General features: G+C 44.6%; 2 protein-coding genes across 4 annotated transcripts; one reads left to right on the forward strand and one right to left on the reverse strand.

The window, feature by feature from the left end:
- Positions 1 to 381: 381 nt before the first annotated feature.
- tardbpa (TAR DNA binding protein a) lies at positions 382 to 5,569 on the reverse strand. 3 transcript variants are annotated; one of them, XR_006957579.1, is made up of 7 exons: positions 4,757 to 5,568; positions 4,468 to 4,649; positions 4,155 to 4,295; positions 3,647 to 3,817; positions 2,982 to 3,066; positions 1,872 to 2,018; positions 382 to 1,059 (listed from the first exon to the last, which is right to left on the reverse strand). XR_006957579.1 is itself a non-coding variant. In XM_047040320.1 (6 exons), exons 1-6 carry the CDS (start codon positions 4,995 to 4,997, stop codon positions 1,924 to 1,926), a joined length of 915 nt encoding a protein of 304 aa, XP_046896276.1. In that variant the 5' UTR covers positions 4,998 to 5,568; the 3' UTR covers positions 1,133 to 1,923. The 3 variants fall into 3 exon arrangements, 2 of the variants coding, with proteins under 2 accessions (XP_046896276.1, XP_046896275.1); XM_047040320.1 differs by lacking the exon at positions 382 to 1,059 and having other exon boundaries at positions 1,133 to 2,018; XM_047040319.1 differs by lacking the exon at positions 382 to 1,059 and having other exon boundaries at positions 1,133 to 3,066; positions 4,757 to 5,569.
- A 1,970-nt stretch (positions 5,570 to 7,539) lies between these two features.
- Positions 7,540 to 11,756, forward strand: c18h1orf127 (chromosome 18 C1orf127 homolog). The gene is made up of 11 exons (XM_047040490.1): positions 7,540 to 7,596; positions 7,709 to 7,788; positions 7,995 to 8,096; positions 8,481 to 8,608; positions 8,710 to 8,853; positions 8,984 to 9,025; positions 9,281 to 9,418; positions 9,595 to 9,679; positions 9,799 to 9,995; positions 10,215 to 10,332; positions 10,453 to 11,756. The coding sequence occupies exons 1-11, from the start codon at positions 7,547 to 7,549 to the stop codon at positions 11,337 to 11,339; spliced, it is 1,971 nt and encodes a 656-aa protein (XP_046896446.1). The 5' UTR covers positions 7,540 to 7,546; the 3' UTR covers positions 11,340 to 11,756.
- The last annotated feature ends 1,617 nt before the right edge of the window (positions 11,757 to 13,373 follow it).

Here is a 13,373-nt window from a genome sequence, read left to right on the forward strand (position 1 = left end):
CCTTATCTTGAGACCAGGAAAAATAATTGAACAAATGAATAGAAAGAGCTCAGTTTGTCATCTTGATATACAACTCAAATAGTCATAGCCTGCTTGTTGAACAGATCATGCATTTTCACATACTGAATGAAGATACTGTGGACAACAAGGAGACTCATTTCATGCTGTTAAAGTGGCGCCACCTGGAGGCTAACAGAAGACTACATCCTTAACAACACCCCTCTTACACTAACTACAGAAATAGAGTTAAACATTTTTACCACTCCTCACAAATCAGGCTAAGATATTAACATTGACAAAAGCAGATGTGGAATTTTTTTAACTTCATAAAATAAAAGATCTCTGCAACAAAAACCTTTTCAAAATAGAGAAAACAACAAATGATGAAAAATTTAAAACTTTATTTTATACTCCATAGGACTAAAAATAAGAGATCAATTTCAGTGTACAAGTGAGAATTCCTGCTGTCATATTCAATCAGCAATTTTCCAAAACCCTGAAAAATATACTTCAATCATAAATCTGTCCCTGTACAGTCTTTAAAGAAATCACACATCTGGTCTGTCTGAAATCGTACATCTGAACCACAAGAAAATAATATCTATGTAATACTTACTCATCAACTTTCCAGTAATAATTACAGTTATCAATGGTTATTAGGACATAGCAGTGGAAAAAAACATTTATAAAGCCAGTTTGTGACATCAAAAAAATCAGGTTGGAATAACAAAAGTGAGAGGGGAAAAAAAAAGAAAATAGATCACCAATGACGAAACAGATGGAAGGGGATGTTGGCCCTGTTTTGAACGCGTGGGACTGCAACGGACGCCTTGGCCCAGTAGGAGACGGTCCGTGCTAAATTTCAACATGGTGGTCCTTGGGGTTGTTCCGAGTGAGGTGAAGGGGTCCCTTGACAGGTGTAAGGCATTCTCCATCCTTCTCCACTGAGGTCTTGTCTTGGCCCACCCAACAGTGCACCAAACTCCCATCTTCAGCGTCTTCAAAATTGACTTCTCTCTGGGATCTGGTGAAAACCTGGGCCAGCCATGTCCAAGGTCCCTACACATGCGAATTAAAGCGTTGGCAGTTCAATTAATGTTAACAAGCAAAAATATGTCAAGTAGGCATCATACCTAGTCAAATTTAGTTTTATTTGAGAATTCCCTTGAGTCACAAAAACACATAAAATGCATTCAGAAACACTTCAAACAAACTTTCCAATAGGGACTCTTCAAACACCCGCCACATCACCCCCTAAACAACAAGAGTACACTTGCATCATCACACACCTCCCCCCTTGCTCTCCATACAGACTGCACAGTCACATATTCACACGAAAAAGGGGTTTATCGTAACAAAGAGTAAATAAAGCACACAGCATTCACATCAAATCAGACAGCAAGATAAAGGGATCCGAGGAAAAAACTTTTTTTTTGTTTTTTTTGTTTTTAACACTTAACATTTCACTGTGTTGCAAAGACTATAGCTTGATAGAAAAACAGGGAGGAAGGAGAGAGAGGGAGACCTTAAAGATCTCGAGATGCTGCAAAAAACGTCCTTGTGATGGTGAAAAGGGACACACTCGTACCGGCTTCTTCCTCTCTCTCTCACACTCTCTCACCAAAGCCACAGGTGGTCTTCACTCGCGCAGGCATCTTCAGCACAAACAGTCCTTTTTCACACCTGCTTTCTTTCACTTTTGCCCTCTTCCGCTCGCTCACTTTCAGTCTCTCACTCTTCGACCACCACCAACAACCCCACTCAATGATTTCAAAAGCGGTACGATCATATTTTGTTTTGTAGTTATTTTTCGTTTTTTTTTTTTTTTGTAATCCATGAAAGAGAGAGAGAGAGAAAAAGGCAACACCCACCGTCTAACACAGTATATGCAGAGTGAAGCTGTGTTCTTTGATGGCAAAGCATTTAGACATGAGAAGAGGGGTACTGATATTGAGATCGGTCGAACATTGCTGCCAACGATGGGCTTCTTCCCGGGAAATTGGAAAAGAGTTGTTGAACTGTAGAAGAGATTTTCATGAAGGCGTGTTCATAAAACAGCAGAGAAAGATTTACAAATCAACTGCACACATAGATTAAACATCACTTCCAATTCTACAGCATTTGCACATGGTTGCAGAGGGGCGGTGCTTGTCATACTCTAGCATGGTTCGGATATACGTACTTCGCATGCTGAGTCACGACGCATTCAAAATAACATCAAGAAAGAAAAAAAAAGAAACAAACAGAAAAAGTACTACATGTGTAGTGTAGTCTTTAACCACTAACAAACTAAACACCTCAACCACTGTGCACTGATTCGCTATAGCATTAGTCACACATACAAATGCATGTTTAAATGTCTAACAAAACAAAAGGCAATTTAAGCTTTTAAATAGCTGGGAGACAGATATATATATAAAAAGATGACTAAATATGGATCGTCCTCCCAGTCCCTTATTTTAATTATATATATTTTTTTATCAATACTTACCAGAACTAGTCTAGTAAAATGTCTAGATAAACTTCCAAGAACACCCCCCCCCCCCCCCCAAATAACAGTATCAACCCCGTCTCCACAGCTTCCTACATTCCCCACCCAGACGTCTTAGACTCCATAGAGGTGCCAAAGCCAGAACTGAAGCCCCCACTGCTAGAGGCAGAGTTGGTGCCTGCAGCCCATCCAAGACTAGCTGAATTGGGGCTACTATAACTGGCGCTATTGGAGCTATAGGTCTGGTCTCTGGTGGTGGCAGTGGTGGTGCCTGCCGTGGTTGTCTGCCCCTGCTGGTTAGCCAGCATTCCCATCATGCCCCAGCTGCTCTGCAGCGCTGCCTGAGCGGCAGCCATCATGGCCGGGTTGAGGCTGAGTGTCCCGAAGTTCACTCCACTGCTACTGCTGCCTAACCCCCCCCGGTTGCTCCCATAGCCCTGAGCCCCGAACCCTCCTGTCCCAAACCGCCCACGCTCCATCATTTGCCTACTGTTGTTGTGCTTAGGCTCGGCGTTGGAGATGTGGACGCTGACTCCCTTGATGATCAGGTCCTCTCCGCACAGGGCCTGGGCCACCTGGGGACAGAAGCGGGGGGAGGAGGTGACGCAACACACACATACCCCACACACACAAACACACACACCAAGCAAGGGGGCAGTCGTTTGCACTTGGCTGCACACTCAGACTGTTGACCGTGTGGGGGCAGGGGTGAGGGGGGGGGAGTGAGGGATGTATAGATGGGGAAGGGGGAACGAGGGAGGTAGGGAAAGGGAGGGGGGAACGAGGGAGGTAGAGAAAGGGAGGGGGGAGGGAGGTAGAGAGGCAGAGACTAGGTGGGGGTTGTAGGGACAGGTGGAAGGGATGAGACAAGGCTTGGAAAGAGGGGCTAGGGAAGGGATGGATGTAGAGGAGTAGGGATGGTAGGGGCTGGGCGAGGGGGGGCTGGGGGAGGGGGGGCTGGGCGAGGGGGGGCTGGGCGAGGGGGGGCTGGGCGAGGGGGGGCTGGGCGAGGGGGGGCTGGGGGAGGGGGGGCTGGGCGAGGGGGGGCTGGGCGAGGGGGGGCTGGGCGAGGGGGGGCTGGGCGAGGGGGGGCTGGGCGAGGGGGGGCTGGGGTCTAAACAGGGTGAGGGAGTTGGTGGCTGGTGTAGGACTTACCTGGTCATCGGCGAAGGTGACGAAGGCAAACGCCCGGAAGGGTTTGGGGATGAACACGTCGGTGACCTCGCCGTACTGCATGAAGAACTGCCTCAGCTCGTCAGTGGTCATGTCCTCAGTGCAGCGGCCCACAAAGATTTTGCGGCAGCGCTGGGGCTCGTCGGGACCCACCTGTGGACCAAAACAAACACACCCACGAGTTAGAAAACTCGCAAGCAAGAATGAGTAAAAATGTATGACAGAAAAATAAAATCTATGGATAAAATTAAAAAAGGTAGTAATCAGATCAGAAAGGGTTGGTTGGTTGATCACACCCAGGCTATAAGTTAGCATTGGCTGGTGTGGATCCATTCAATAAGCCACTTTTGGTAAGTAGCCATAAACTTCACTACCGTTCCAAAAATATGTGATGGTCAGTGACTCAAGAATGACTGCTAAGAAACGAGTCTTATTTGAATAATGCTTCCACTTCACTGACTCCCAAAGAAAAAAGGGAATTCTAGAATACCTTAGAGTTGGGTAGTTTGCAGTCACACCATCTTCCATCAATCATGTGTCTCTGAGATATCACTTTGGACTGCGTCTCGTACTCCGTGAAACGAACGAATCCAAAGCCCTTTGAGTTCCCAGTCTTGACATCCCTCTTAATCTGCAGAAAACGGCGTTGAAAACAAAAATATTCAAATACAATTGCATTTCTATAACCCTTTTAACAAGCAATGTCACAAAGAACTTCACAGGTGCCATTAGAACTGCACCGTAGACTCGACTGCATGAAATAATACGTATAAACTGAAAAGTTAAACAGCGGCATAAGATACCTGCACCATGATGACCTCGCCGAAAGTGCTGAAGTAGTCTTTCAGGTCCTGCTCTGACGTCTTCCACGGTAACCCAAGGACAATCAAGTCTGATGTTTTCTGGATACCCCTCTTGATTTTAACGGCAGAGGCTGCGTCCATTTCATCCATCTTTCTTTTGTTATCTGGCAGGATCACACCAACTAAACAGAAGATACTTACAATTTTACAACTGGCAGACAAGTTAGATAACGTTGCAGTACTCGAAATCAACGGAAATGCAATATTTTAGCTATTAAAACCAACATACCTTTGGGATAATTGACGACATAAACCAAGTTACCCCAGTCGCTCTCTGGAGCATGCAAAACACCCTCTACAAGGCGAACGCCTCGCATGCACTGGGACGCGGGGCTCCTGTAACGTAGGCCGCAGGCACCAGGGAACTGCGCCGCTACTGTCGATAGCAAAACTGTCCCGTCATCTTCAGATGGGATCTCCATGGGTTCTTCGTTTTCATCTTCGGCCACGCGAATGTATAACTCTGCCATTCTGTCTAGATTGGCAGGGGGTTAGCCAACGTCACTCACTAGTTAGCTTGCTACTGCACGAACACAAAGCTAGTGGCTGCACGCGGGGATTGGAAGCTGTAAGATACACAGGCTAAATAAGTACGCGCTGAAATCACTTCTGCTTCAGTTAAAAATAAATAAAAAGGAAACGCACTGGTCTATTTGGTCGAGAAAATTGATTAAGAGGCTACGACAACACGAAGATGCAAATAACTACAGATTGCTTACGGTTGCTACAAAATTCGATAGCTGGCGGCCATGAGAACAGAAGACTGTCGTCTTCTATATACGCACACAAGAAAAAATGAATGAGATGCTAGCTTGCTAGCTATAACATTTACAAGCTAGCACGAGTTTACGCGCCTTGGAATGATTTGTATATGAAGTTCCCTACTATTACAGATAATATCGTCCAAGCAGTGCACTTAACAAAAGATACCTGGTATTCAGATCACCGGAAAAAAACAACAATTCAAATTCACAAGAAAGTAGGACCTATGTAGCTGGCTAGCTAATCACTTGTCATCCAACAAAATGGCACCTGGTCTGAATGACATCATTGGTTTGGAAAGTTCCATTAGTGGCATATAGGGGTGTTTATAAAGGGATTATTCTATTGGGACGAGCCAACCCAATGAATAGTATCAAACATTGGAATATTTCAAAACAGCACGCAAGATATACCTGTATCAAACATAAGTTAACAATATACACGTCTATATGTTTCTATATATTTCGTACAATACACCTTCATTGTATAAAAATACCCGTTTAGTTTAGTCTGAGCCAGTACAAACAAAAGTGCGCACTGAGAAATCCAGGCCTGCTCGAGCCTTCTTCACGTCCAACGGCCATTGAGCCCAACGGCCACTAGATGGCGTTTTGTTGTTTTGCGGCTTTAGCGTGACTGGGGACCTTTATTATTGTGCTTTGGACAGTTTTTTATGAACTTGTTTTCGTTTGTGTTGTTTTTATGTATAAGGATAGGCTAGATATTATAAGATAGGTATATTATGGTTTAACCAAGTCCCCTCCAGTAAACCGTTTCAATGATCCCCTTTGAACGGTTCAAATAGGCCTAATCTTGTTTCTCAAAGGGACGCTTGTTACAGACATGGACCACATCGACAATACATTTACACATAAATTATTTTCCGGATATTGCATAAACCAGGATAACAATTTCCGGTAGCTAGCAACAGTTCTCACACAAAATGCCGTTTTTAAGTTTGGGTGATCTTCCCAAAATAACAAGTAACGATGTACATGGGATTCTGTGTTGCTGCCCTTCTTCATGCAAGAGGGAGAATTGTTTCAAATTGTATGTCTCGAGCTACATCGTAGATTACAAAGGCAAGGTTTAGACTCAAGGTTTTTCCTGGGTCAAAATGGGTCACAGAGTGCGGCTAGGGACGGGATGGAAGTAGAGGAATAGGGATGATGTGGGGGCGGCTGGGCGAGTGGGGGCTAGGGGTCTGAACAGCGCGAGGGAGTTGGTGGCTGCCTGGCTGGTGTAGGACTTACCTGTTACCGATCAATGAAAAAAAGCGGGAAGCTGCACAATCAGTGTAGACTTAAAGATCCTGTAAAGCAAATTCCATGATTTGCTTCTCAGTACATTATATAGGTGTGAAAGTAGTTACTGAAAGCATGTGCACAGCGCAAATACTTGACCGTTGAACAGTTTCTCTTCCGTTTTCAGCTCAGGTTAGAGCCAAACCCCGACCGATCAACGTCACAGCGACCTAACTACGTCAAATCACAGACGGGTGCATTCTGTTACTCAGCTCAGCTGGTACATGCAAAGACAAAGCAATTAAAACATAAAACACTCAGAGACTGCAGGTAGGTCTGATATTTGCAATTAATTTAGCTAGTGTTGCTGTTGTTGCTAAATTAAATAATTTTAGGGGTTGGAGCTTCAGCTCCTTCAAGGCGGCACGCCTCCCCATGTCTCAGAGAAGACTGATGATTTTCTCACGATTTCAAAGCCAAATTTAACAGAGCCTACATGTCTGTGTTTTTTTCATTCGAATTTGGATGGGTAGTTAACAATACCTTATTCTGTGGTGTGATGAACTTCCAATTCATTTTCAATTACACTTTACAGGATTTTTAAGAGACCACTAGCTAATGGTTATCAACCTGTTCTGATTATTAGAAGGCACGTTTGTAACTTCACTGAAAGTTCTAGACCTTGGCCTATTTTTTTCCATAAATACCTATGACGGTCGTGTGCATATAGCCAATTCAAATGGCATCAACACAGGTGCATTTTATATAGCCTATCCATTTAATTGTCATTATTACTATCACTTTGTACACAATAGCCAACTACGTCCTCCTTCAACTGAAAGAGGTGAGATCACACGTGCACGCTGAAACAGCTCAGATCTTTTCTTTTCAACTTTTTCCTTACTGCTTGTTAGATTTCCAAGTAAACACAACTGATTCCTTTCACAGCCCAATAAACCCGACAACACATAAATACCCGCTCACTAAGAAGCTTCCTCACAACCACGACAAACATGGCCAAGGCAAGATTTGGGATCTTTCAAAGCTTCTTTGTTGTAACTCTGTGAGTATACTGCATGGCATTGGGGATAAAACCTCTTTATTTTTTACCGGTTAGCAAGATAAATTGCTTGATTTGAACGGATTTAATCTTCATTTGTTGTTTTTTCCCACAGTATTTCGGTCTTGCCCATTGAAGCCATCTTGAAACGTCATAGAAGAGACTGGATGGATAACTCACCTGCGACATTCAGAGGTATTTCCCATCTGTCTAAGCATTTATATCTAAATACACACTCCATTGAGAGTGAATAGAGATATTTCATCAGAACTTAATGCAAAGTTAAAATTGGTGTGATGCTGTGCTAGACAGAAAACAAATCACGATACCAGAATATCAGTATCAATATTATTGATATCACTGATAAAAAATATAATTTCTCTCTGTTTTGAACTCTTTAGAAGGTGATTTAGAGTGCTTTTCAGACTACATGGAGATGTGGATCCACAGAATGAGGATTGAGGGTCTAAGGCTGTGGCTCTCAGGGGCCATGAGAATCCAAGGTGAGTGCTCCCATTTACACCAGCTCAGAGACCACAACAAGGACTGAACAAGTTTAGTAGTTTTAACTGATGGAATACAGTTGATGAAGGAATTAATAATGAATGAATGAATGAGTGATACAGGTAGAAGACTTAGTGTGGTGGATGAGTGTGTGTGTGTTTGTGTGTGTGTTTGTGGGGGGGAGGGGGGTCAGGCGTGTGTGTGGAGGCTCAGGTGTGTGTGTGTGAAGGCTCAGGTGTGTGTGTGTGGAGGCTCAGGTGTGTGTGTGTGGAGGGTCAGGTGTGTGTGGAGGGTCAGGTGTGTTATGAAATGGCTGATGGGAGTCGTAGTGTTTTCTCTGTTTTTATTTACCGCAGTTTTCATTGTTTTTCCATAATCCTCAGTTGTCAACCTTGGTTCCTTGGACCGTCTAAATAGCCAGCTCTCTGCTTGTGGATTCGCACTGCACAATGACCCTGACAAGAACTATATCTTTAGGGTCATGTACACCGGGTGTTTAGTACAACAACAGGTACTATACAACCCCATTGAGAGCCATTTATCTTATGTCTATGCTAATTTGAGCCCAAGTTGATCATGTTTTGTATGTCTAAATGTGTATTTCTATTCTAGTATGGAAACAACGTCCTTGTGCTAAATTTGGCAAAGGGAATACAACGGTTTGGAGGCCGAACTCAGAACTTTATCATGAAGTGTCCTCTGGTTTCTGCACCGTCCAACACAGAACACATTCAGTGTGACTCAGACTACATCCAGGTCATTTAAAACGGCACCTTAATGGCTAAACATACACAGTACACTGTTTGCTGTGTAGGTGTGTGACTGTTTATGCTGTCTAACCTAAAGATTGTTGTTGCCATCGTAATTTGTAAATTATATTCCACAGGTGACAAGACAAATTCCACAACAAGACAGCTGGAACAATGAGGTAGTTATAGAATATGCTGTATGGGACATACATAACTAGTTAATTATTCTGTAGGACTGCATTTGACAAACAGGTGAACTTATACAACGTAAATTTTCTGTGGTTGTTTGTGTCTTTCTGGGTGTATGTCTTTCTGTGTTTCTATTTGTATCTGGCTGCACCTGTGTGTGTGTGTGTGTGTGACTGTGTTCCTCTGTGTGACTCTGTGTGAGTGTGTGTGTGTGTGTGTGACTGTGTGACACTGTGTGTGTACAGCTTCAGTGGTCCCTTGCCTTGAGGGGTAGTCTGATTGTGGCCCTTGAGGATGCAAGCCTGATCCAGTTAAACATCGACAAGATTGGAACCAGTCTTACCCTGCAGGGCAAGAGGAGTGAGATCATGAGTCCAGTGACAGTAAGTTTAAACAAGCACCCTGCCATCCTGTGGCCAGAAGGAGTATTGCAATGCATTTCCACAAAGGCTGGATCAGGCACTGCATATACTTTACCGAGGTTTGTCAAAGAGAGGCAAAGATTCTGACTACATACATTTTTGGACTGTTTTTAACTAAATATGATTTTAAATTCCAGGTGTTGGAAAAGATTGGGGAGTTCCTAGCCTTGAAGCTGGTCAGTGGGCAGTATGCCTACAGCATGGAAGCTACTTGTCCTAACGGTAAGGAACAGTTATCCCCAAATATTCTTGTGAAACGTAAGGAAAAAATCCCTCTTAACGACACCAAGTGTCCGAAGTGATCACGCCCTGTTCTGTGTTGCGATCATGATGGCTGCCAGTATCCCAGATCTCAGCAGAGGAAACAGTGCTGCACATTTTCAAGCGTCGCATGGGCCTGACGAAGAGAGGAAGCTTCGAGAGCGACACCTTTACTCTGAGCAACGTCTCGGTGGACAAGACAGACGTGTTCACGGTACACGAAAACAGAGACTTCGTTCAACTGATCATCCCCACTGCCCTAATCCTACAAACTAAGGTTGGGATTTTTTTTTTTTCACGTTTTTTTCAGAAAAACAAATTTTTCTGATTGATATGACGTGACCTAATGCCAATTATTATTATTACTTATTAATAAAATAACTATGACTCATTACTTGGCAGTAATTGTTATTCAGCGTTTACATTTACTGTAAAGCTGGTGAAAAACAGGCCTTCATGTAGTGTTGTGTGGGTCTGACTGTGTCTGGTCTCCCAGCCCTGCACCACGGACCAGGAGCTACTGCAGCCCTTCTACAGGGTCAAAGTTCAACTCACCTTTAAAGAGACCAACCACCAAATGTACTGGATTATGGAGAACAGCTTTCCATGCACAGGTGAGTGTTTGCGCTCACCTGTGCAATATCAAATCTTTACATTTCCTTTTTTCAATGTTGTCTGTTTTTATTTCGGGCCGGATTTAGCGTGTTTGAATCCTGTTTGAAACGTTTTTTCAGTTTCAGGGACCAACGCTCCCATTCCGACTCTAAGGCCTACCCTATCCTCCAGTACCTCACCTGCTGAGGCCTACACAACAGGTTCAGAAACAACAGGTGATCCAAGTACAACTCTGAAGCCTACTGTGTCTTACCCTACCTCATCCACTGACGTCCTCATGACCCTGGACGATGACCAGATCACAACAACTACTGCCACAAGGCTGCCTACCTTGTCTTACCCCCTCTCCATGCCTGAGGCCTACACTACAGCTCCCGTGACCAATCAACAAAGACTTCCTGTGACCCGTGATGAAATCACAAGGACTCCGAAGCCTACCCTGCCCTTCAGTACTCCAACACGTGAGGCCTTCACGGCCTACAGAACAGGTTCAGGGACTGACATGCCTATTGCAACAGCTCCCGTAGACCTCACCACCATTTCCATCCCAAACCCTTTAGAGGCTGCCCTGTCCTCTTCCACTGATGTCTACACAACAGCGCCTGCCAAGCCCCCAGGAACATCCACACACCTTCATCTCAGCCCAGACCCACCTGTGGAGGCTGTCACCTGGACACACATCTCCACCAGCTACCCCCCAGACCCTGCCACCACCACCTCCGATTCCAACACCTACACAAGCAATGTGACACCCCTGGATCTGCATGGAAATGAGGCCACAAGGAACACAACGGAGGCAGCAGATGTTGGTGGTGCTGGAGCCCAGGGCGGAGAGCCCCAGGGGGTGACCCCGGGGTCGGCTGGCACACGCCATCTAAACCAGACTGAGTCTCACTCGCCCCAGGTCGGAAATGGAACACAGGGCATGGATTTCCATAGCAACTCTGGAACAACGGAATCCAACAGAGCGGTGACGGAAGCCATGTTCCAGGTGGGATTCCAGTGATCTATTCATCACAGCTGCAGCTCACCAGATCCCCGCCCAGCCTAGCGAGCACAGCCCGTACCCCATGCCCTGGGTGTTTTGATGATATGCTGACACGGAGCGCATGGAACCTGCCTGACGTCTGCTTTTCACACATGAAAGTTACGGTGCTGGTCATCTCGGTGAGGAGTTGATTACACAAGCATAGGTTCTGCTAGCCATCTCTGCCAGCCATGTCCTGGGGGCGATGCTCTCCAGACACATACAAACCAGCCGCTTTGGTAAACATGTCTGCTGCCAGCCCGCAGGAAGGAGAGGGGGAGAGAGCGATGAGCTCCCGTCAGGCACTGATGCTCCCCCGGGCCACTGCTAGCCTGGCAGATCGTCATAACACCGGTTTGTCGTCTGAAAGGACGGAAAGATTATTTGAGGTGAACCTCTGCCATCCGCTGAACGAAAAAAAAATGTAATGAACTTGTTTATGAAGAACAGTTTTGTAATGTCTCCTTTTGAAGAGAATTTTCTAGAACGTAACATGTGATATTTTGTTGTGTTGTTGGCACATTGTGTCATAATAATTGAACAGAAGAGAGTGGGAAACTGAATCCAGTGGGTTCAGACTAGACAGAATAAAACAGGGTGTGTGTGGACTAAACTCAAACGGCTGCAGCAGTTTCTTTTTTGGCCAGAAGAGGGTGCAATTGTTCTTGTTTTATTAGGACACTCAAAATGCGATGGGCACGGTTTAGGATTTAACAATGTAGCTTTTCTTAAATATTAGATCCTTATATTTTCGTGGTTAGTATCTTTATCCACTACAGTATTTTTTCAAATAATTGTCAATGACCCAAAAGGTCAAACTGTAATAGTATTTGATACCAAATGAAGGGGAATTTTGATTTTCAATTTCATAAACTATATTGTAGAATGTAGAATGTTGAATAATAAACTAATCTTATATTTAACAGATGCAAGTGGTGAAAAAATAATACTGAAACGAATTATTGACTTAATTACAGACTGCCTGGATGGTCTTTCAATAGAGCCCCATTCTTGAATCTCCGTTTTTGTTCACCTTTGTGATGCCCTCTTCTTATGCACCAAAGACTCCTGCATTAAGACAAAGCACTGTTACGCAGTTAAACGCATCATATACAATGAGCCGCGAGGCGGAACATCTAAACTTCCTGGAGCTTTTGGTCTCCATCTGCTCTGTGAACTCGCGAGCATGAAACAAGAGTTAAGTGCCGCAAAGTACACCAACATACCAGACCTTTCATGTGGCCTCTCCCAGTGGTTATTCTATCTGTATAGTATATTAACTGCCTTCACAAAGTAAGAAGAAAATCTCTTTCATGTGTCTTTTAGCGTTTCCCTTTTTTTTCCTCTCTCTCATTTTAATTTCAGTCAAAGCATATGGTTCACACATCTGGGAGATGCTTATCATAGGGAACCCAGCCCCCCCCCCCCCCCCCCCCCCCCCCCCCCCCAAGGCCTCTGGGAAGTGATCCACACACACACACACTGCCACACCTCATAATCACTCATAATCACACACTATCATCATAAAGGAGCCGTGGACACATTCGGCTGTATTCAGAGTGTTGTCTCATGAAGATACCCAGACCACCTGAAACTATCTCCAAGGCCCCAGAATGTAAACGGTCTCCCTGCCCTGGTGTGGCTAGTTCTGGCAGCCCTGTTTCTTCAGGCCCCTGGGAGAGCTCAGACAATGTGAGAGTGTCTTCTGTCATCCTGAGGAGAAATCTTCCAGACACCAGTGGCTGTACATGTGAGGGTACAAACATAACCGATTGCTCTTGTTTTCAAATGTTTTTTGTTGTTGTTGAAGGTTGTTCAGGCACTGAGCTACAATGTGTGGAAACAGTGACCCAGTTCTCTTAATGTACACGTTAGTAGCACTACACCATCTACACAAGGACGACCATACATAAAGGACACCATTCATGGCTGCAATAGTGATATGTCATTCCTTGTCAGACCTCGGAAGTAGTCTAATGTCAAGATGAGTCCTTACAACAATGCCATTGATTC

This window comes from Hypomesus transpacificus, chromosome 18 (genome assembly GCF_021917145.1).
Source record: "Hypomesus transpacificus isolate Combined female chromosome 18, fHypTra1, whole genome shotgun sequence".
NCBI lineage: Eukaryota > Metazoa > Chordata > Actinopteri > Osmeriformes > Osmeridae > Hypomesus > Hypomesus transpacificus.

What these genes read in the sequence shown, in the direction of transcription:
- c18h1orf127 (XM_047040490.1), top strand. Translation starts at nt 7,547, where the DNA reads ATGGCCAAGGCAAGATTTGGGATCTTTCAAAGCTTCTTTGTTGTAACT. An exon ending in GGTGTTTAGTACAACAACAG is followed by an intron (nt 8,609 to 8,709) that starts GTACTATACAAC and finishes TTTCTATTCTAG; the next exon opens with TATGGAAACAACGTCCTTGT. An exon ending in GTGACTCAGACTACATCCAG is followed by an intron (nt 8,854 to 8,983) that starts GTCATTTAAAAC and finishes TATATTCCACAG; the next exon opens with GTGACAAGACAAATTCCACA.
- tardbpa (XM_047040319.1), bottom strand. Translation starts at nt 4,997, where the DNA reads ATGGCAGAGTTATACATTCGCGTGGCCGAAGATGAAAACGAAGAACCC. An exon ending in GCGAGGTCATCATGGTGCAG is followed by an intron (nt 4,296 to 4,467) that starts GTATCTTATGCC and finishes CGTTTTCTGCAG; the next exon opens with ATTAAGAGGGATGTCAAGAC. An exon ending in GCAAACTACCCAACTCTAAG is followed by an intron (nt 3,818 to 4,154) that starts GTATTCTAGAAT and finishes TTTGGTCCACAG; the next exon opens with GTGGGTCCCGACGAGCCCCA.